This window comes from Miniopterus natalensis, chromosome 1, assembly GCF_054644295.1.
Source record: "Miniopterus natalensis isolate mMinNat1 chromosome 1, mMinNat1.hap1, whole genome shotgun sequence".
Taxonomy (NCBI): Eukaryota; Metazoa; Chordata; class Mammalia; order Chiroptera; family Miniopteridae; genus Miniopterus; species Miniopterus natalensis.
In genome coordinates this window covers 78239299-78263440 of record NC_142081.1, presented here as the reverse complement: position 1 = coordinate 78263440, position 24142 = coordinate 78239299, and the positions used below count along the sequence as shown (strand labels likewise).

General features: G+C 36.4%; 1 protein-coding gene across 5 annotated transcripts in view; it reads left to right on the top strand.

Moving 5' to 3' along the window:
• LOC107526095 (uncharacterized) overlaps positions 1-18536 on the top strand; it is a 33581-nt gene extending 15045 nt beyond the window's left edge. For 3 of the 5 annotated variants that reach the window (XM_016198448.2, XM_016198445.2, XM_087823464.1), the window contains exons 2-8: positions 795-916; positions 2813-2951; positions 5113-5234; positions 7130-7240; positions 13118-13224; positions 16291-16381; positions 18225-18536. In XM_016198448.2, coding sequence (XP_016053934.1) covers positions 833-916; positions 2813-2951; positions 5113-5234; positions 7130-7240; positions 13118-13224; positions 16291-16381; positions 18225-18341 — 771 coding nt within the window. In that variant the 5' untranslated portion in view covers positions 795-832 and the 3' untranslated portion in view covers positions 18342-18536. Of the gene's footprint in view, positions 1-794; positions 917-2812; positions 2952-5112; positions 5235-7129; positions 7241-9516; positions 11455-13117; positions 13225-16290; positions 16382-18224 lie in introns of those variants that run through there. The other 2 variants (XM_016198446.2, XM_016198449.2) reach the window with 2 other exon arrangements.
• The last annotated feature ends 5606 nt before the right edge of the window (positions 18537-24142 follow it).

The window sequence follows — 24142 nt, the reverse complement described above, 5'->3', positions numbered from 1 at the left end:
AGCCATCAGGAATATGCTACTTTAATGATCATTTATCTGCTGCTCAAATACAGTAGAGCAACATGATTTTTGTAAAGTTTATGATATAGTTGGCACCAGCTGTTAGTGCTTATTATCTGAAGTCCTGGGTACATTTTATTGGAGGCAGGGATTCTCAGATTAAAGTTATCTTCTTAGCAATCCCTGTGCGATGCCTCCTAAACTTCCAAAATATGATCAGAGAAGGAATATTTGTCTACTTCCTGGTAAGTTTAAGACCCTAAAAACTAATGGCAGTGCTCTTCTTGAGTAAAAGTAGTTAAAATACTGCATTTAAAAGAAGTCTTTGTTTTTCTATAACATGCTGAAATAGTCAAGTTTTATATTTTCAAGCAGTTTGGAAAAAAGAAAAACTTTTTATTATTTATTTATTTAAACTATGTCTTTATTGATTTCAGAGAGAGGAAGGGAGAGGGAGAGAGACAGAGAGAAACATCAATGATGAAAGAGTCATTGATGGGCTGCCTCCTGCACACCCCCTACTGGGAATGGAGCCCACAACCAGGCATCATGCCCTGACCAGGAATCGAACCTCGATCTCCTGAATCATAGGTTGATGCTCAACCTCTGAGTTGCGCCGTCCAGGCAGAACTCAATATTTTTAATGGAACGTTTGTTACAATTTGAATATTTCATTGGCTAGAAGGCTTAGTTATTATGAATTGATACTATCTGATGGAAAATATGCCTATTGTAATGACTTAGTCTGGGTATGACTACAACAACCATAAAAGCTGTTTTCTTTTTTGTTCCAGGAGATTTTGATGAGTTCACTCAAGATAATAATGACAGTATGTTGAAAAACATAGCAGAAGATCTTCGGAATTGCTTACCTCTAGAAACCATGCTTTCCTCAGAACGTCTGGCTCTCCAAAAAGTAAATACATTATTATTCATTTACTCTTAGTGCTACTTGAGGATTCTCCAATTCTTCCCTAACCCCACAGCCTGTCTAGTCTGAGTCCTGAATTCTGCTTTAAATAATTTTTCATATGGTACTTCAACCACGCTCCCAGTTTTGAGTCTCTAATCCTCTGGCTCCTCAGTACTATTCATTCAACAGATATTTTTTGAGAGCATCCTGTTTGCCAAGCACTCACCACCCCATCCCACCAAAGTCAAGGCCCAATAGTAATCCTGTCCTGCCTACATCACTGTCCTGGGTTTCTCTTCTCCATTCCATCTCCTTTGCTTTTACCAATGGTGAAGGTTACCTTCTACTTTTGCATTGTACAGATTTTGCTTATTTTTCTATTCCTTTATTCCCAGAATTAGTTCTCACTTGTCTTCTCTAGACAACCGCTCATTCAGGTCCCTTCAAATCCCAACTCCTATGGGGTACATATGCTATAAGTATTGTTTCCTAAAGCAAAGCTAATGATAATCTCATCTCTCCCACTGATCTGAAAACTGCAACCCTCCATATGGTTCTTCAGCATGTAAGTTCTTAAGCAGAGGAACTAAATCCTTTCCATTTTTAACAATGCTATGCACATTGTGAACAGTTAGCAAATCTTAGTAAACATCTGCTCGTGGAGTGCATTCTCAAAGGAGGAAAATAGTGAATAGTATTAGAACTGAGAGAAATATCTGTAATATAGTTTGGATGTTATTAATAAAACAGTCTTACCAGTATCATGATATACCACAATACATAAAATGAGGAAAAAGTATTCATTGCGTGTAAATGATTGACCCACAATTCCCTATCCTAACAAACTGTTTTTCTCTTCTTTTCTTTCCTTCTGGTCCTTGTGTATGTTCATACATTTTACATACTTGTAATATAGATTGTGTATGTGTGTGGATGTAGATACAATTTTGTAGGTTTCCAAACAGGTAGGTTGATACTTTACTGTAGTTGAGGTAGAGGGAATCAGACATTTTCTTTGTAGCCACTTGCTATTATATGTGCCACCAGCATTAAAGAGCCAATATTTGTAAGTATGAAGTTTTACTAACATTATTATTATTTGAAAACTGCCTGTAGGCAGAGATCACTTGCTAAGTATTTTGATGGGTAAGTCACTGACATGTAGAACTCAGAAGACTTGATAATAGTTTCCATTCTTACCCCTCTTACTAGCTACTTTCATTTCTTTGTAGAAATCTCTCTGGGTATCAGTTCCTGTATTTGTAAAATACACTACTTTGGATGGCCAAAATGGTCTCAAAATACTCCTTTCAACTAAAATTGTGTATGTTTTTCATAGCCATGTTTTGCATCGTTACAGATAAAATAAAAAGTTGGCCACTGACAAAATGACTTCCATTTGTTTGACTTTATTGAGACTCATTACCTGAATAAGCAGGTGAAATCCATCGAAGAATTGTTTGACCATGTAGATGGCCGCTTCTAATCTGGTGTGGCAGAGTATCTCTTTGACAAGCACACCCCGGGAGTCAGTGATGAGAGCTCAGCCTTAGGCTGGCTTCCCATACCTACAGGGGTGACTTCTCTGGTCACGAAAGCAGTACATCCATGTTGGAGTTACCTTTACCTTTTCTATACGTTGTACCAAATTATCCACTTATGTTCTTTCATTTATATCATTTCTTTGAATGAAGTAATTTGGTACCCCCACACCCCAAAAAAGTCTCAGAAATAAAATGAAAGAAGAGCAGAGTTGCTTACATAAGTGAAACTAGTTGTTCTGTGCCTTGTTGCTGGCAGAATTTTAGCATATGAACCACTGATGTTTTGCCTTATTTAGCAATAAAAAGAGACTTCTTTGTACTTTGTTTCTTTTGATGTGTTTCTTCTCTCCACCAGATACAGCAGCGTCCAGAACCCACAGTTCACGTTGATGCATTCCTTTATGATGAAGATGTTATTGATTCATTATGTGAGGAAGGAAAAATGAGCAGAAACTACTGTATGGTGTGTGGCTCACACCAGACTGCACCTTTAGGTCAGCAATTAAGTATGCAAACCTGATGACTTTGTGTCTACTTTTCCTTAGATGTCATGAGTATGCAAATCATTGACAAAGTCATTCGATGTTTTCTGAAAGCAAAAGGCTAACCTACAGGATAGCCATTGCCAATTATTGCAGTTAGGGAGACTAAATAGAAATATTGTCTAAGGAAGTTAGGCCATTTAATGTCTCCCAGTAGGGTATCTCTATTTTTCACAGAAACTGTTTAGTCAGAGGTGACTTTTTAGGTCCAGAAACTAATCAGAAGGGACTGAGTACCGGGAAACTGACTCATCCTTTCCATACTCAAAAGAAATTCATATATAAACCATAATGCTGATTTATTCACAAAAGAAATATAATTATATTAGTTAAGTATAGTCAAGGGGGCTGAAATGTTCTTCCTATGAAAACATCTGCCTGAGAAGTCAGATGTTAATCAGATATTGGTGGATGAACATGGACTCAGAGGACAATGATGGATAATCTTGAGAAGGAGTTTATTCAGGCCATGATTCAACCTAGTAGAGAATCTCCAGTCCATAACAGGAAACCAACTCTAGTGACAGAAAGTCTCCTGTGTCTCTGCCCCTCAGATGCAGCACCTGTGTTCCAAGTGGCAAACTAGACTGGCTCCATGCTGCTGCTATGTTAATTCTGTTAATACAGTCTTTGTTCAAACTGGGTATAATTGTCTAGGTTGTTACTTTAGACATGCTATTTCATTCTCCCTGCTACCTTAGGTTTATTGTGTAGAGTGAGCTATCCTCCTTGTGCTTATATTACTGATCTTAGATAATATCATTCTCAAAAATTTACTACCAAATTGGTAATATGTTGCTAGTACAAATATATTGTACCTATATTATAACTGGGGATTAAACTTCCCTGATTTACTGGTTTCGGATTCTATTTTTAATTAGTACTTAATATGGTTTCCATTTGAGGTAGTTGAAACTCAGAATATAAAAGGACTTAGGCAAGAACAATAGAGGGAAAACTAAAAAGTGAATTATAATTATAACACCATATCAGATCTGATTTATTAAAATGTGTAGAAGAGCTATGTTCAAAAAATAAAAATTTGAAGATTAGAATGCATTTTCCCACAAAAATCAAGTTGTAAATAGTGACTAGGTATCCGTGCCAGCCCAGATAACCATAATGAACCTGAAAAAGCTATTACCATGTGGGACTCTCCCCTTTGTGACAGGGGGCTTGTCTAGCTACTAATGATGACTCTGTAGCCCAAGGCAGAAGCACTAATGTGGCACAGATGGTAGTGAAGGTGAAGATCCCAGGGCGATAAGGACTACAGTGGTCAAAGCGCCCCCCCCCCCGTTACTTCTGAGGTCTAGGTATACCCTGCATTTTCATCCAGCTGATTAGCCCGCCTACTTCCATTTTCTTTGCCACAGCCTATTAGTTATGACCAATGTTTCTTTCCTTCCAGACCATTATGTTATGTAAAACACAGCATAGTAAGTCTTTGAGTTACCTCTGTATCAGAAATAAAAGGCAACGTACTCAGGCTCTCCCAGATATTTCATTACAGAAATAATGGAGTGAGAATTTGGGATAGGAGGCTAAGATATCATAGCATTTAAACTAAGAGAAATAAGAACGATTTATGGGAGTATCTTAACCTCCTTCCATACCGCCCCTCTTCTGCACTTTAGAACACATTTTAGGTTGGTTGGGGCTGCCACATTGTGCAAGTCTAAAGATAGTGATTCATTTCGTAGCCTATAGTCTATGCAGTAATCTGTGGCAGTTGTGTGGTTGCCTCTGGGGTTAGGTGAGAAAGCCAGATGGTATGGGAGTTAGGTAGCAATCCCAATGAACAGCAGGTCCTAGGGAAACAAAGGAAATGAGAGGCGCAGAGATAGTGACAGGTAGCTGAGTAGCTGTTCCCTAGAGGCCTTTTAAAATGTGAGAGACTTCATATTTATTCTTCTCCAATACAACTCAGAGTGAATTAATTAAAAAATTATCACATTAATTTTTTTCTAAGTAACCTGTGAAAGGCTTTCATTGAGTAAGAAAATAAAAACATGAAATATTCTTTATAAATATAGGTGAAGGTTTAGGAATACAGAATGGAATTATTAGTACCCAAGCAAAATTTGATGTTCATTCTGTTCTAATTCTCCAGGGTTTATTTCTCATTCCTTCTCTCTCATGGAATTGAAGTTCATTTATCATCATGTACTCCCTGATCTGTCGGGAAAGCTCTTGGTTGACGTTGGCTCCAGGCTTGGCACAGTCCTTTATGGGGTAAAGTCCAGCTTGTGGACATACTCAACATTTAGAAAATACTTTCTTCTCCTGCTAGCAACAGTTTTGCCTGCCACCATCCAAGGTGACAGCTTGGTTTTATTTATTAGAGTAACAATAATAAAGTTAAAATAGTTATTGAATTTGGAATTTCAAAAGCCAGCTCTCTGATTTCCTTTATTAGTTTGTGACACAGATGAAGGAATATCAACAAAACAGAAACAGGCAGCCCGGCTGGCGTGGCTCAGCGGTTGAGCATCGACCTACGATCCAGGAGATCACGGTTCGATTCCCAGTCGGGGCACATGCCTGGGTTGTGGGCTCGGTTCCCAGTAGGGGGTGTGTGTGCATGAGGCAGCCGATCAATGACTCTCTCATCACTGATGTTTCTCTCTCTCTCCCTCTCTCTTCCTCTCTCTGAAATTAATACATATTTTTAAAAAAATGAAACAGGCAACTTACATAACACTTCGCTGCTTTATAGTCACCACTGCCCTTTTACCTCTGTTTTCTTTGTACTGTACTAAAATTGTATACTAGTTTTCATAAACACTCTTATAAAACTGGAAAGCTTACGTGTCCTAGGAAATTGTTCATGGCCATAAGCAAGTTACCTAACATCTCTGGGCCTCAAATTCCTCCCCTAGAAGTAAGCAAATGAATGCATCTTGCTCCAATTTTCTGTCATCCAAAATTTGAATGTAGACATTTGTTTCTGAAATATCACTTCAATGTGACTTTTTTAAAAATTTAAATCATGAGTATTTTTAATGTTCTTGAATGATTTAATAAAAAAACTGAAGTGTGGTTTCTGGTTGTCATTAGCAGACTTGTTAAAACATGTGGCCAACAGCAGTAAAGGCTCATGCCAGAAACAGGCAGTCAGTTCCCAGCATCATTGCCAGCTCTAAACAGGAACAGTTAACTCTTCAATGCTTCATTTACTGTTCAGTGTTAAAACTCTTATTCTGTAATTAGGAAAAATAGCCATAAAGGAAAAGTACACAGTGGTCAGATGTATTGTTTGGAGAACTTTAGAGATTATGTTTGCCATATTTTGTCCACTGTTGTCCATTTGTTTTTTATTTGTTAAAAAAGTATATAGCTGAAATAATTGACTATGCAGGTATGTGGCAGCGTTAATTAATTTAAATATATTGTCATTTTTTCTTCATATTAGGTCACTAAATCAGTCAACAAAATTTGAATGCCTACATATGCTCTGTTGAACATATTCTAAAATCCATGATGAGCTATAAATATAGATTTGGTTTACACTTAGGTGTTAGTTGATGTAAAATGGTATTCAGAATATGATTTGACCTTTCCTTGTTTTGTTATTGAAACCAGAATAGATACATAGATACATAGCAATATATAGTCAATTCTTGATTCACTAATTGGTCATTATTTTGGCAGATTGCCAGACACGAGGCTGACTTCCCTAAGCCAAACAGAACATAACCTCCAGCACCCTTCCTCTGTTGTCAGGCTGCATGATTTTCTAATTATAGTCCCCACAGGTTTACTCCTTTCTTGTTTTTCCCTCTTGCAACTTCCAGTGAAATTACAGAAGTAGGGTACTAAATGGAGAATCTATATATGATCACTTTTGTTGAGTACTCAGTTTTATCAGAAAAACTAAGAAATTAATTTTTAAAAATATAATAACTTCTAGATAATAGAAATTAATGAACTATAATCAAGTTCTTGATCAATAAGTCTTTAAGTTCTTAAAGTTGTAAATTTTACATAAACTACAAGGTGTTATTTATCTTTTATTTTTACTTTATCAAATTCTATTTTTAAAAGTTTGACTTTTTAAATTTCAAGTAGAAATAAACCCACAATGAAAAGTTAATTCATTTGCATCCTAATGTATTCTCATATTTTAGGGTTATCTTTACAGTTCAGCATTGCAACTATATGGAGTAGAATTGAACGGAGACTTTTGCCAGTTGCAGGAAATGATCATAAAAAAATACCATTTCACTGACAGAATAAAGGTACCCTTTAAAATATATATTCTGTTGTTCATTGTATAGCATAATTTAGCCAAATTTCTTCTGCATTGTAGTTGGAAAATCTTTTTGAATTGACTTTTGGTTGCTATTGTGTAGAAACGAATTTGAGTTGACTTAATATTTTAAAACATTAATAAAGATGAATTATTTTTATATTCCACTCACATATGTCTCTTCCTCCCCAATTTTATTAGAAAGTAGATTTTTTCCCCCTTAATTTTCTTCATATCAGTTATAGTATTGGTAGCAGCATTTTTGAATCTCTAGATGTTGGGAAGAAGTATATTTAATTAAACTCTAAATGTAGAAAGTAAGCAAAAAAGTTAAGTAATGCTCACAGCTCTTTTATCTTCTGTTTTGTAAGCTTTCAGGAGGAATTGTGGATGCCACAGAATAGCAGTTCATAGGAAAAAGATGCCCTACGTTGGACTTCAAAGTTTTGCCTTTTTCTTATATGTCAGCAATTTTCAGCCTTTTTCATTTCATGGCACACATAAACTAATTACTAAAATTCTGTGGCACACCAAAAAATATATCTTATTTTTTGCTGATCTGACCAAAAAAATAGGTATAATTTTGATTGATCTACAAATAATAATAATAATAATAATAGTAATTACTTACCCTTTTTGCTCCAAAGTGACTTTTAAAAAAATCAGGTGCTGCCCTAGCTGGTTTTGCTCAGTGGTTAGAGCATCGGCCCGCAGACTGAAGGGTCCCAAGTTCGATTCCAGCCAAGGGCACATACCTTGGTTACAGGTTCCATCCCCAGCCCCGGTCGGGGCAGGTGTTCAAGGCAACCAATCGATGTGTTCCTCTCACATCAATGTTTCTCTCTCTCTCTCCCTTCCATTCTCTCTGAAAAGCAATGGAAAAAGTATCCTTGGGTGAGGATTAAAAAAAAAAAAATCAGATGCCTATACTTGTATATAAGGATTTCTGGTACCAAGAATTAACCAATCAGATGCACCCTTATTATGTGACGTGACCAGTAAAATGCAACTCTATTATATGACCTATATATTTATAGTTCAAGACGGCATTCACACCAACAACTATTGTTGGCTGTTGTCTTTTTTATTTTATTTGACAATATAAGGGGAAAGAAGTCAGTGCCCCTGACTAAATAGTCAGGGAGTGCATGTTTTAAAAATTCTTGTGGCACACTGGTTGAAAATTGCTGCTGTATATAAAGAGGAAAATAACAAAAAAGGGAAAGGAAGTTTTTTGGTTAATGAAGTGATCCTTATCATTTCGGTAATGATCCTATATTTTTAATGGCAATCCAGAGAAATATTGAATATCTAATGAGATCTGGTGTTAAGGACAGTCTAATGTTGAAAGTCGTATCTCGGTAAGATTAAGGATCTAGCCTTGCCCTTTTATATAGAAGGAAATTTCTTCATTTTTTTCTCTCCTTCCATATTTCCTTCTCTCTCTTTGTCTCTCTCTCTCTCAATTTAGTAGAGAGGCAGATGATCAAAGCTAATCCATTGTCCAATAATAAATTCATGGATTTTTCTCACTATCCCATGTATATTGAAGCAAAACACAACTTTTGCATAATAGGAATCACATAACAGGAATATCAGTTTAATTGGAAGTGAGATTTAAAAATGAGGACCTCTTAATCATAGTTTATAATTGGACAACCAAGTACTTTGTTATTTTTTAAAAGAAAATGTTAAAGGTGTATAAAAGAAATATTTATCAGCATTTTAAAAGATATTTACCCCTTGCTTTTTTTTTTAAACATATCTTTATTGATTTCAGAGAGAGGAAAGGAGGGGGAGAGAGAGAGAAACATCAATGATGAGAGAGTCATTGATCGGCTGCCTAGCCTGCAACCCGGGCATGTGCCCTGACCAGGAATCGAACCCCGATCTTCTGGATCCTAGGTCGATGCTCAACCACTGAGCCACGCCTGGCCGGGCTATCCCTTGCTTTTCAAAGGAGTATATAGGTGCATACCCATGCACATACTTTCCCAGCTTGTGGCTTCTGTGACCATCAGCAACCCTTTCTGTGGTAGAAAGCTATTTTTATACCATTTATTGCCAACCTTAACAGGTAGTTTCCTTTTGTGAAACTAAAGACAAATGTTAGATTTGAGGGACTCTAAGACAACAGAAAGGAATTCTAGGGTTTGTGGGGGGGTTTTATAGTATCTGTTGAAATCAGCCTTCAAGGCTCAGTCTTTGCTTTTCTGTTTTTTTGGTTTTTTTAACAGGAATCCTTTGTTGTCTGTTCATACTTAGGGAGAAACAAAAGTGCTGATTGAAGTTCTTGTTTTTATTATTGAACTTATTGGGTTGACATTGGTTGAAGTTCTGATTGAAGCACTTGAAGTTCTGATTGAAGCACTTGAGAGCACTGTGGGCTTCACTGTTGAGTGATCTCATTTGGGTAATTAATTTGTTGGAGAACATCTGATGAAATATCTTAAGATCTCCCCTCTGTGGCCCATCTGATTGCCCAGAGAAAACCTTTCCAATCTCCTTACTGAATGGCAGGCAACATCCTGGGAACTGAGTGGTAGCAGAAAAGAACTTGAGAGAGGTGTGGGGTTCTCAATATCCTGTCTGCATATTTCCCTTGTTTTCAGTATATTATCATTTCCTTCAACTAGGGCTGGTGTCGCCTGGCCCAGAGACCTTCTGTTTTTCCCTTTCCAGAGAATAAACTTCTGTTCCTTTGCTGGGGTTGCAGAAAGGTATATAGGGAACTGGCTGTTTCTTAAACGAACTTTCAACTAAATTATTTTTAGCTTTTCTTCTTACTCCTTCAGCCAGAGATATCTGGTACCACCAATTATGAGCCTTTTGAAGATTCTGTAGTATAAATCACATTTAGGTCTTAGCTTTCTGTATTTCTACCTTAAAAATCAATTTCCTCAAATCTCCTAAATTCCTTATTACATCCCCCTTTTTTTTCTAACATAAATTTTCTATATTTCTATTGCCATTCTTCCCATCCTTGGAGAGTATATTATATTTAAAAAACCTGTTGTTATAATGGGGTTTCAGGGAAGTACAAGAGTATGTACATGTGTCATACCCATGAAAGACCCATTGATTTAAATTCTTCTTTCTTCCCTTTCCTCCAGGCTATAAGTAACCTTTCCTTCATTCATATCCTGTTGTGTGTTTTTTTGGATGGCACTTTATATAGAGTTACCAGCATAGCTGTTTCATCCCGTTACTAGATGATAACGTATTTGAGAGTAGATATTATATCTCATTCATCATGATATATCTCCCTGCACGGTATCTAGTATGTAGGAGATGGCCATTTCGAAATTGGTTAAATTTATTTTGATTGCTTTGTGGTCTCTGTTTTTAGCATTCCAGTTTGTCCAGACCATTTCTGGGGTTTCCCTGGAACCTCTAGAGCAAGCACCTCTTTCGTTTGCCATAATTAATTGATCCACCTGATTCTTTTTTAACTTACCTGTGGGGTAGAGATGGAGGGAGTGAACAGAGATGGGAAAGAAAAAGAGGAAATTGTATGAAAGCTATGTTATATCAATAAGGTTAATTTACATAACCTATTTTATATCTAAGTTACATATTTAGAAGTTTAAAGTGATTAACTATTTTTTTCTGTTTAGGAACATGGCCCACCTATGCTTCAGAGGTTCCAGACCATCTTAATTTAAATTATTTGAGTATTTTTATTACTTAAAAAAGGAGAAAGTAATTTTTAAAATCAGTCCCCACAATATTCTGAATATTTTATATTTGTAAGACCAAGTGTTTATTTGGAAAGAAATCATGTGATACAAAGTAGTTAAACTTTTTCTCTTTAAAATAAAATTTGTTTGCCCTGGCCAGGTGGCTCAGTTGGTTGGAGCATCGTCCCATGCACCAAAAGGTTGTGGATTCAGTTCTGGTCAGGACACATACCTAGGTTGTGGTTCGATCCCGATTGATGCTTCTCTCACACTGATGTTTCTCTTTCTGTCCCCCCTTCCTCTCTTATCTAAAATCAACAAAAACATATCCTCGGGCCCTAGCTGATTTTTCTCAGTGGTTAGAGCATCAGCCTGTAGACTGAAGTGTCCCAGGTTTAATTCCAGCCAAGGGCACGTACCTCAGTTGCAGACTCGATCCCCGCCCCAGTAGGGGCCCATGCAGGAGGCAATCAATTGGTGTGCCTCTCTCACGTCAGTGTTTCTCTCTCTCTCTCTCTCTCACTAACTCACTCACTCTTTCTGAAAAGCAATGGAAAAAATATCCTTGGGTGTGGATTAAAAAAATTAAAAATAATTAAATAAATAAGTTGTTTGCTTTGTTCTTGAGCAAATAAATGTTTCTTTTTGTTATATTGCTTATAGTCTGTAAGACTTGATGATTGTGGTCTAAGTTAATTTTTTGAGGTGTATAGATTTTAAATAAATTATTTTGCTTTTTTTCCTAGTGTATTTTAGATGAAGAGTCAGACAAGGCCAATTAGCATAGTGTTCACATTTTGTAATTTATAAGTTACTTTTATAGTTTTTATGGTCCCATTTGACCTATGAATCAGGACAGATACTATTCTATTTTATTTATGAGGACCCTGACTACCTGAGTGTACAAACTTCGTTGATGATGGAGCCAGAGCTTGATGACTCTTACAACCAGTGATATAGTCTCCCCTTATCTGTGAGGTGTATGTTCCCAGACCCCCAGTAGATGCCTGAACTCTATATATACCGAACTCTATATATACTATGTTTTTTCCTGTACATACATACCTATGATAAAGTTTAATTTGTAAATTAGGCACAGTAAGAACTTAACAACTAATAATAAAATAGAACAATTATATTGTAGAAAAACTTATGTGAATGTGGTCTCTCGCTCCAATAATTTTTGTATTTTTCTCTACAAACCATCCCTAACTTGCAGTAAATGGCTTGGTGTCACTTGTTTCAGGGGATCACTTGCTGAAGTCTTTGTATAGGCTCAATGCTTTCTGGCACAACATATTGCTATCAATGGGAAGACATTTTCTGTTGTGTCTACCACCCACAAATGGAATGACTTTTCTCTATTAACTGAGCACTGAACATGCACTGTGGCCATAACTTTTGCACTTTGAGATGTGACAAAACTAGCATGAATTTCTTTTTTCTTCACAATCTCATACATAGATTTGTCCTTACCATAGATCTGAGCAACATAAGCATATAATTTCTTTCTTTCCTTATTAAGTCTAGAACTTTCACCTTGAAGGAAGTATTTTAGGGCTTCTCTTTGGTATATCTGAATTGCCAGCATCTCTACTTTTGCATTTTAGGGCCATTAGTAAGTAAAATTAGGGTTACTTGAACACAAGCACTGTGATACCACCACAGTCAGTCTGATAACCAGCATGGCTACTTGCTGTCCAGTGGGCGGGTGGCGTATGCAGCGTGGAGATGCTGGGCAGAGGGGTGATTCACGTCCAAGCAGGATGGAGTGGGACGGTGTGAGATTTCATCATACTACTTACAGCAGTTCACAATTTAAAACTTATTATGAATTATTTATTACTTGGGTTTTCCATTTAATTTTTTCAGACCATGGTTGACCACAGGTAACTGACACTGTGGAAAGCAAAACGATGGAAAAAAGCTCTGAACTGGGAGTCAAAAGAGCATACTTATGACTACATAAAAAATTCCCTCTAAAACAAACAAATATTCACAAGTTTATGGTTTTTATTAGATATTATCTCCCCTAGGTGGTAATATTAAATATACTGTACTTTGTCCTGTTTTAAGAATGGTTAACTTGACATATTACCTCACAACATTATTGAGCTGATAGGTGGTTCTTCGTGATTGTTTGAGGTGGTATCTTTGTTCTCTTAAATGAACTCATTCTTCTGTAGGTGCTTCATGCAGACATCTGTACCCAGGATTCACTTCTGCAAAATGCTGATGTTATTATAATGAATAATGTCTTCGAATATTTTCTGGATGAGGCAGAACAGACCAGGTATGTTATTATTCAAGTGAGAAGTCTGTTATCCAGCCAAGCATGAAAAGGGATTGGTAAAGTAGAAATGTCTTTATATTAAACTTTTAAAAAATGACCTCAACTGTGAGGAGATTATATCAAAAAGGAAATGTGTTCTTTATAAAACAAAAATAAAAATAAACTGTCTGACTTTGTAAAATATTACATCTCATTTTAGGCAGATATAAAATGATATCATGACCCAAGCATCTGCTTAGCAGTCAGGAATGAAACAAGGTATCAGTTCCTAGTGGGCCTTTATACATATTTTTTCTGCCTCATTGGTTTTTTTTCTTCTTAAAAAGTCATATGCTATCTTATCACAAAATGATGGGAATTAACTAATACCTATACATTAATAAAATAAGATATCAGAATGTTAACCAAAATTGTGATTAATTATCAACTTGAAAAATGTTATTAAGGGGTAACAAATAGTAGGTTCTTAGAATTGATTCCACTATTCAAGTAATGGAAAAATAAGCAAATCTGTGATCACTCTTCTTACTTTTCTGCTACAGTTTGATGCTTTGTGACCCATAAGGACCTATAGGTTCCTTTGATTAGAAAATTCCTGTAGTCTCAGACACTTGATTTTCTGGCTAGTTAGGCTTGCTGACTTCTTATTTATCATAAGGGCATATGGATACTCTAGATGCAGGAAAGCTCCTTTCCATAGGTATGAAAGAGAATTACACAAATGCTTGGATTACCTCAGAGAAATAAAAATACATAAAGTACAGACCATAAACAGTTAATACTAAGTGGGATCCTGAATGGCTAAACCTCTTTATTCTGCTCCCCCTTCACCGTCTATATTCTGCTCCCGACCACCACTTTCTCTCCCTCACATACACATGCATATAGTTCCCATTACTAGCAGGTTAAGGTCACTACAAAATTAGCACTTTAAATAGTTTAAAAAGAAACTGCTTCAACAGAAAGCTAATCATATAATCAAAGTTCGGCCAGAATGACTGACAAGTTTTGGTTACAGGCAACCACCAGAAACAAGCATGAGCAAAGTTGTTTTAATCATAATGCCCTCTTTAGGCTCAATTTCCAGTGGACAAAGTATGATTAGCTTTTTACCTTTTTAATTTAATAACCAGTAGCAAAAACATTACGTAATTGTTGGAAAATCAAATATTACCACATTTATGTTGTATAAGAAGTTTTAAAACACTATAAACTCTTTGGAGATTTATTATAGAAAGATTTTGGATGCTGAAGAATGATGAAAGCTCCTGCTAAACTTGATACTGGACATACTGCATGTTTGTATTGTTTTAAAAACTCTCCTGGTACATTCATTCACAAACTCTACATGATTCACTGAGTAGATACTGGCCCTCTGTGTTAGTTCAGTCATTTTTCCTTAGTCTAGCACAGTGAATTCTAAATATAGATCGGTTATAGCCTCTCATGGTTAATTCTCTCATCTCCATCTTGAATGACAGTTCACAGGAGAAAGGGTAGTGGATATGATACTGGAATTGTTGTGACAAAACTGATCATTTACCCATATTAATTCTGCATTGTAGTTAAGTAAAAGAAAACAGATAGCACGGCATAGAGCCTCCAAAGATTTGTAACCTTAATCAGAATCTGAGGAAAAGTGGAATGGTACTGCTACAGGAGTTAGTATGTAAGAGAGAACAGAAACAGATCATCATAATACAAAATGTGTGCTCAGGAAAGGCTCAGCCTTCAAAATAAGTTAGATCTTATTACAGGGTAACACCCAGATTGTAGATTAAGTATTAGTTTAAAAGGTGCCTCTAGCCCTGGCTGGCGTGGCTCAGTTGGTTGAGCGTCATCCTGTCCTGGTCAGAGTGTGCATGAGAGGCAACTGGTTGATGTTTCTATCTCACATTAATGTTTCTCTCTCATGTCAATGTTTCTCTGTCCCTCTCCCTTCCTCTCTCTCTCAAATCAATAAAAACATTTTAAAAATAAAAATAAATAAAAGGTGCCTCTATGTATTTTTTTAGTAGGTGAAACAGATACAACTACTCCCATGACAGCTTACCCAGAATATTAAGTGCTATTTTGAGAGCCATGCCCAGTGTACTCAGCTTCTTCATTCTTATTAAACTTGCAAAACATGTCATTTGTAAGGAACCACATCAGAAAAACCAAACAGCTCTAGCCCAAAATGGTGATATTTATTATCAAACACTGCTATATGATTTTAGATCCATCCTGAGGGGGAAAAAACCATTTGTACCATTTTGCCTAGTGAACTCCAGAATGTACTAAACTTAATATCCATTGCTATAACTAAGATAAGGGCAAATGACACAGCTGCACACCTGCCCCACTGCAAGGGATGCTTATCTCTGCTTTGCTTGACCATTGCTCCCTAGTAGTGGGGTGTACTATCAAGACTCAGTGTAGAAATCCAGTTCATATCTGCATTAAAGATTAATCAGAACTGGTCAGACACTGGCCTCTGACACACACATGCACATGGCATTCCATCATGCTTTAAATCTAGCTGATCCCACTCAACTTCTCAGGTGCCAGACTGTCCAGAAGTCTTTCCATTGAATATTTATGACAGCTAAATAAAGTATGATTTCACTTTGGATTTATTGTTAGTTTTTGCTTGTTGTCTGGTTTCTATGGCCTTTCTCCACAACTCTTCCCCACCTCTACTCCTCATCCCAGTTCCCTTCTGCAGAACCATCTTTCGACACATTTTGTAAAGAATTTAAGGGCTTCTAACTGATGCAGCTTTGACTTCTGAGTCAGTTCTGACACTGAGTTTTGGCCTTACAGTGCCTTGTAGTAATCCAAATCACAGTCTTGTTAAATCTTGTCAATACTGTAACATCACAATTTTGCCAGTACCCCTTCAGGAACTGAAGAGTTGACCAATTTCTCGTCTGTTGCTGCAGCCCTATTTTCTGCAGGCAAACATTTTTGCCCATCTGGATTTTGAGATACTATCTGTGCTGCATTTTCTTTTGTCATATTCATTTTTTAAAAAAATTTCCAGTGTCTGGGAAAACATAACGTACAGTTTTTAATGTGTTGCAGAGCCTGGGAATGTATCAGCCATAATGTAAGGAAACAAGGATCGTTATTGGTGACAGTACCAAGTCTTGAAGAGTCTCTCTCAGGTCTTCAGGTATGTAAGCCTTCCCAGCATTTTTATTGTCAGAACTTTTCTTCTACCTTTTTCTGATAGCTGTTAGAATGTTCTAGAAATGTTCTGTCTGAATATAATGACAGATGATAGAAAGAATAGCAAGAACTTAATGGCTTAAGAACTGGTTTGTGGTTTGTTAACTGGCCTCAAGAGCTCTCAAGTTGTAATTCTTGTCTTGATACATCCTCCTTTGCTTCTCCACCCAATTTTTCCAGCTGTGTAGTTACAGTTTTAGGATAACAAATGCTATTAAATGTTTGTTAAGAGGCTTTGAACACCCACATCATAACTTTTCCCTTCGAACAAAAGGGACAGAGTTATTTAAGGTTGTAGAATCAAATAATTAAACTGGAAGCAGCTCAGTTTAGTTTCCAGGTCAGTTTGAAATCTCATACATACCACTTTTCCTCAGATTTTTGTATAAAATAAGGCTGATATTTAATAATAAGATTCGATTCAATCCAATAAATTCATCCTTATATAAAGGTTAATTAGTGTCTGTAAAGCTCTTTGAGATCTAGATGAAACATACTGTTGTATTTCTTAATACAGTGTTATTATTTTCTGTAGTAGTGCTTTCCTTATATATAAGCACTGCCAAATTTAAGTATCTATTTTTTCCTTTGAAAAAACTAAACGATCATCAATAATACTTTTTTAAAAATTTTGGTCAGTCATTGAAATTACAAAAGTAATTCACGTAAAAGTATGTTTTGATTTCAGAGAGAGAAATAGAAACATCAGTGATGAGAGAGGCATTGACTGGCTGCCTCCTGCATGCCCCCTACTGGGGATTGTGCCAGCAACCTGGGCATGTGCCCAACCCCGCATCAAACTGGTGATCTCTTGGTTCATGGGTCAACGTTCAACCACTGAGCCACGCCAGCCGAGCCCTTTAATTTTTTTATTATTTTTTTAATCCTTACCTAGGATATTTTAAAATTAATTTTTAGAAAGAGGAAGGGAGAGAGAGAAAAACATCAGTGTGAGACAGAAACTGATTATCTGCCTCCCACATGCACCCTGACCAGGGATTGAACCTGCAACCTGGGTATGTGCCCTGACTAGGAATCCAACCCTCAACCTTTTGGGTGTATGGGACAATGCTCCAACCAACTGAGCCACCAGGTCAGGGCAAAAACACACCTTTTAAATACGTGGTCTCCAATTTATAATTTCTACATATATTGAAATAATTCAGTTATTTTACCAAAATAGCAGCTTTCACACTAAATGCATAAATCTGTCTAGGTAACCATTGGAAATTAATACTTATGAAAGAGTTCTTATATATAAATTCTTGAATAACTATATTGCTCTCCTATTTAGTGAAACTTCTTTAAACAGATATATACCCATTGGTGGCTCCAGAATTTGTGTCAAGGAGACTCAAGTTTGCAGTGTGCAGGGAGGGGCCTGCTGTCGGTTATGGAGGGAGATGAGCCCTGCTCATGCAACCCCTTAGCACCATCACTGTATATATGAGCAGTTTTCTGTGTAGTCCCATTGTTGTTTTAGTATTTTATTGTTTAAGCCTAATGATAATTAAACTATTTACATTAAAACAATTACTCTATTCTGTGTTTTCTTTATTCTTTAAAATTCCAAAATCAGAGTAAATTAAATCCCTGAATCCACAGACCGTTTAGGACAACATGTACCATTTAGTGCTCAAAGAATTGTTCATGTGGCAGCATGCACAACTTGTCCTCCTCACTGTAATAAAAGCACTTCGTGTTTAGTTACTTAGTCATGATTTCTTCCAGAAAATAGGATTATTCTGCAACTTTCCTGTTTGCTTATGATCTTTTTTTTTTTCCAGGTTAATATACAGTTATCTCCCTGGGTTGAAGAGGTACCACTGAAGTATGATGTATATCCAGAAAAGGATATTGACAGGGAAGCTCTTGAACAAATACATTTATATAAGATTCTGTAGCACTAAAATAGTCCTACCTCAGTGTAATGCTTTTTGAGTATATTACAAAATAATGAAAAAGAAACATAACCTCAGCACCTGAGCACACATTTTTTCTGTGTATTCCTTTCTAGTCTTTGTACATATGTTTACATATTTATAAATAGTATATAGTTTGGTTTGTGTGATAATTTAATTAAAATATTTATCTGAAAATTTTTGGTTTTTCTCTGGTTTCTTTTATTTTATTACAATTACTAATGTGTCTTTCTTTAGTCACTAACTCTATACCAAGTCCAATATAACAACAGCAACAAAAAAAGACTAGAAGTACCTCCTACAAGAGAAGTGTGGAGAGAAAGGTAATTAAGTTACATTGTATCCCAATTATTAGATCTCTGTTCTGTCAGATTCCTTGTATACTGCTTATTCTGAAGTCTAGCACAAGGACTAAAATAAAAAATAATTACAGTTGCTACAGAAAAGCAAAACTAGAAAGGTAGCCTCCAAAATATAGAGATTATATGTAGGTGGAACAAATATTGGTGATTTTTTTTTTTTCTTTTCTGTACTTTTTTTTTTCTATAATGACTATTTCTTTTGAAGTCAGGAAAAGCAAAATTTTTTTAAAGAATACAATGAAACATCAAAACTTGAACACTTAACTAGTTCTAGTAATCTCATATTTGGTATTCCATTTAAATTACGTTTAAAAATTAACCCACATTTTGGAACTGCAGAACCTTTTGGAGATCTGTCTGTTGAAGGGGTTTATCTGATGTATTTTTTGTAATTACCTACTTATGAAAAAGAATTTCCAGTAGCAGTCAATTCTAACTTTCAAAAGGAAGTTATTGGTTAATAGCTAAATAAAATGCTAAAAATAAAAAGACAGATGTTTGGAACTTTACTGTTGATATTAATTTAATATTTAGAATCTGGTATACTGAATATCAGAATAAATACTGGAATTCCAATAATTTCTTATTCATATAGACATTACTTATTCCTGCTAACTCATTAAACTTTTTTTTTTAATTTTTATTTATTAGTTTGAGAGAGAAAGAGAGAGAGAAACATGGATTTGCTGTTCCATTTATTCATGCATCATTGGTTGATTCTTGTATGTTCCCTGACCAGGGATCAAACCCACAACCTTGGCGTATTGGGACTACCATGCTGGTCACCCAAAAAGAAGCTAAAGCAGGGTTAGGAAGTCACTAACAACTGGCAGCTCTCAGTAACAATTGGTGGATGTTTCCAGGAAGTTATGCAGAATTTCTGAGATTTTGGAAAAATTTCCAGAAAAAGAGAAAAATTACAAGTATTTCTAAATAGCTTGTAACTGTTAGTCATGTGATTATTTTATACAATTAAACGTATTTTTTTGGTTTATTGTAATAACTTATATTTAGGCACCTAAATTTCACACACAACAAACAATACTAACTGGAGCAAATAATGAGAGCAATACATAAGATATACATAGTAATCATCCATGAAAAAATGAGTTGATTAGCAATATGGCACATAATTACAAAGATGTAACAGTTACTGAATTTCACTTTACACTGTACCTATTCTTAAGAAACTATATTTCCTAAATTCTAAATCCCAATTGTCCTAGTGTTTATTTGAATGTTTCTCAGAAGCATGAACCTCTAAAGCAAAATATGCTGCTATGGCCCTTGGTGAATGCCAGAACTCCCATTCTAGAATGCCCTGGACCGCACAGAAGCAGAGAACACTAGCAACACTCGGGAGCATGAGGGGAGAAATCTATATTAAATCTAGTTTCAAATCACTCAGTCCCTCCTGTGTAAAATAAAAAGAATTCAGCTGTCAGTGGAATATAGTCAAGAATAGAGATTATAGCCCAGGCTGGTTTGGCTTAGTGGTTAGAGCATCGGCCCCAGACTGAAGGGTCCCCGGTTTGATTCCAGCCAAGGGAGCACGTGCCTTGGTTGCAGGCTCAGTCCCTGGTTGGGGCACATGCAGGAGGCAACCAATCTATGTGTCTCTCTCATGTCAAACTCTCTCTCTCTCTCTCTCTCTCCCCCCCCCCTCTCCCCCCCCTCCCTCTCCCACCCCCACTTCTTCCACTCTCTGAAAAGCAATGGAAAAAATACCCTTGGGTGAGGATTAAAAAAAAAAAAGATTAAAAGATTACCATGGGTATGTGATTGAAATTACAGAAATAATAGGCAACTGTTAAGTATTGCCACTGCTGTGATTTTTGACATATCAAAATGAACTAAGGATCTTTAGTTGATAGAGTGGAAAAAAGATATAAACAGTCTAAAATATTGGATAATATTCTGTATGATAAGTATATACTAACATTTTTAAATAAGTGCCTGAAGCAATTATTATAACTATAGGATATCTAGATATCCCTGTATCAGTATTAATATTCTGCATGTGGAGTTACTTTATTTTTTAATGTCTATATATTTGTCTGGGGATGATGCTGTATCTATGAAGGCTAGGCTCATTTTAGGGTCATTTTTGGTGCTGGAAGTTTTTCACTTCTCAATTTGTCGCTCCTTAGCTTCAATCACCCTCTCTACCCACTGATGCCCAGGCCATGTGTCTCAGAAGGCTCGGGGATGGAGGGTAGTAGAGTTAAGATATAGTCGTCATATTTCAGCAGCCAAATGAAAAATACACAAAACAAAAAGAGAAAAACATTTTTTCATATAGCATTACTTGTGCTCAACTAAAAATGTTAAAGTTACAGTAAATGTCCAAATTATTTAGCTCTTTACCTCATAAAATATATAATAAATTTGATGAAAATGTGATAGAAAATAAAGTTGCTTATTAGGACATTAGAAGTTTTTTCTGTCAATGTTCCTTTAAAATTATTCAGCTTCACCAGGTTTTGTCACCTTTTTCACCTAACCTCCGATCCCTTCTACTAATGCAGATGCCCTTGAGATCCTATTTGGGGATACCACAGCTTAAACATTTGAATTTTATGAAAACTTCATAATCAGAAGACATTATAAAATATTTTCTATTGATGGTGAGTTTACAGCCATGCAACTATTTTAAAAATATATATCTTTATTGATTTCAGAAAGAGAAAAGGAGAGGGAGAGAGAGAAACATCAGTGATGAGAGAGTCATTGATTGGCTGCCTCCTGCACGCCCCTGACTGGGGATTGAGCCCACAACCCGGGCATGTGCCCCAACCGGGAATGGAACCAAGATCACCTGGATCCCGGGTCGACGCTCAGCCACTGAGCCATGCCCGGCCGGGCTACAGCCATGCAACTATTAATTGCACAAACATGTATTAAGCTCACACTGTATATCTAGCACTCCATGGCTCTCCGCAGGTACAAAAATGGAACACTTGTTCTACCTTGAAGGGTCTCAACTGTAAGGAGAGAGAAGGACACATTAGTTAATTTATTCATTATTTTTGTTACAAATGAGAAATGTCATTTTATTCAGTGCATAGCAGCAGGTTTCTGGACCTGAAATTGAAGAAAAGTCCTTGTCTAGCCCCCCACCTTAAATTGGGGAACAGGTAAAATCTGTGGCCCAGGCAAGGACATGTTAGTTTAGATAAAGGGTAAATCCAGAAGAGAAGAGAATTTAAAAATAATGTGATATTTAAGAAAATCAATGTGGCATTACAGCAAATTTACTAAGTTAAAAGATAGAAGCACCCAGTTGGCATGCCTCAGCGGTTTGAGCATCGACTTAGGATCCAAGAGGTCACCATTAGATTCCTGGTCAGGTCAGGGCATGTGCCCTGCTTTCAGGCTCCATCCCCAGTAGGGGGTGTGCAGGAGGCAGCCCATTGACAATGTTTCTCATCAATGTTTCTATCTATCCCTCTCCCTTCCTCTCTCTCTAAAGTCAATAAAAACATTTTTTTTAAAAAGGTAAAAGCAAGAAATGTACTGAATGGAATCTTATACTGTCAGCATAAAAAATAGTTAAATGCTAAGTATATGGCCAAAAAAGAATGGTAGGAGGCAAATGCTAAGACAATAGCTTGAAAAGGAACCCACCAAAGGTGAAACTCACCTAAGATAAATAAGGATAATATCACTGAAGAGCAGGATTTGGGTGGGGCATAAAATTCCAAACATTTTTCATGTAAATAAACACAAATCTAGCTGGAGGGGGAAACAGTTAAGGGTTTCACTGCATGCGTGCTAGCACTAGAAAAGATTTCTGCTTTTAAGAGAAACTCACTTTCCAGAGACTATTAATGAAACAGGTCTTGGAACTTGGGCTGCTGTTAACCACCCTAGGCTTCTCCAGATGCCTTAAGCAACGACATTTTTTTAAATCGCATTTTTCAATTACAGTTTACATTCAATATTATATTAGTTTCAGGTGTACAGCATATTGGTCAGACAATCATGTACTTTACAGAGTGTTTCCCCCGTATTTCCAGTACCCACCTGGCACCTTACATAGTTATTACAATATTACTGACTATTCCCTGTGCTGTACTTTACACCCCCGTGACTGTTTGGTAACTGCCAATCTGTACTTCTTAACCCTTCACCTTTTTCACCCAGGCCCCAAAGCCACTCCACTCTGACAACCAGCAGTCTGTTCTCTGTATCTATAAGTCTTCCCATTTTGTTTGTACATTTATTTTGTTATTTTGTTCTTGAGATTCTACATATAAGTGTAATAATATGGTATTTGTCTTTCTCTGACTTATTTCGCTTAGCATAATACCCTCTAGGTTCATCCATGCTGTTGCCAACTCAACTTTAGGCTGCAGTTTACCCACTTGTAATATCAATAATGTTTTTGTATTGTGAGTTTCACAGAAGTATTATGTATATTAACAGAAAGGTAAACACCTTGTGATACACACATGGAAAAACACATAAATAGAATACAAATTGGAATTTATTTTAGTCTCTTCTAAAGAAGTGTTTATTTATTTTTAGCTTTATTTTTTTTGCCAGACATTTAGGTCAAACTGTAGGGTGATAAGAATCATTATGTTGGAAGTTGAAAAATTCACAGAAGCACAGACTTTTAGATTTAGAAGATACCTTTGGATAAACTAGTCCAACTCCATTTTCTTTTCTTTTTTTATAAATATATCTTTATTGATTTCAGAGAGAGGAAAGGAGAGGGAGAGACAGAGATAGAAGCATCAATGATGAGAGAGTCATTGATCGAGCCCACAACCCGGGCATGTGACCTGACCGGGGATCAAACCCCAATCGCCTGGATCCTAGGTCAATGCTCAACCGCTGAGCCACGCCCAGCTGGGCCAACTCCATTTTCTTAGAGAAATAAACTTATTTGGAGTGTCTTTGCAAACAGAAAAGCAAGGTCCTTAATATATCTGCATTCTGGCAACACAATTTATGGTAAAATGAAGCTTGAAAACTATTTTAGGTTGATGCTGAGGAATTAGAACCTTCCTACATTGCTTCATTGCTTGCAGGAATATAAACTGGTGCAGATATTTTGGAAAACTGACAGTCCCTCGAAATGTTAAACAGAATTACCGTGTGATCTAGCAATTCTACTCCTGGATGCATACCCAAGAGAAAGGAAAACACATCCAACATAAAAACTTGTAACTAATGTTCATAGTACATTATTATTATTATTTTTTAAAATATGTCTTTATTGATTTCAGAGAGAGGAAGGGAGAGGGAGAGAAAAACATCAATAATTATAGAGTCACTGATAAGCTGCCTCCTGTACACCCCTGACTGGGGATCGAGCCCGAAATCTGGACATGTGTCCTGGTGGGTAATCGAACCCTGACCTGTATCGTAGGTCAATGCTCAACCACTGAGCAACACCGGCCAGGCATAGTA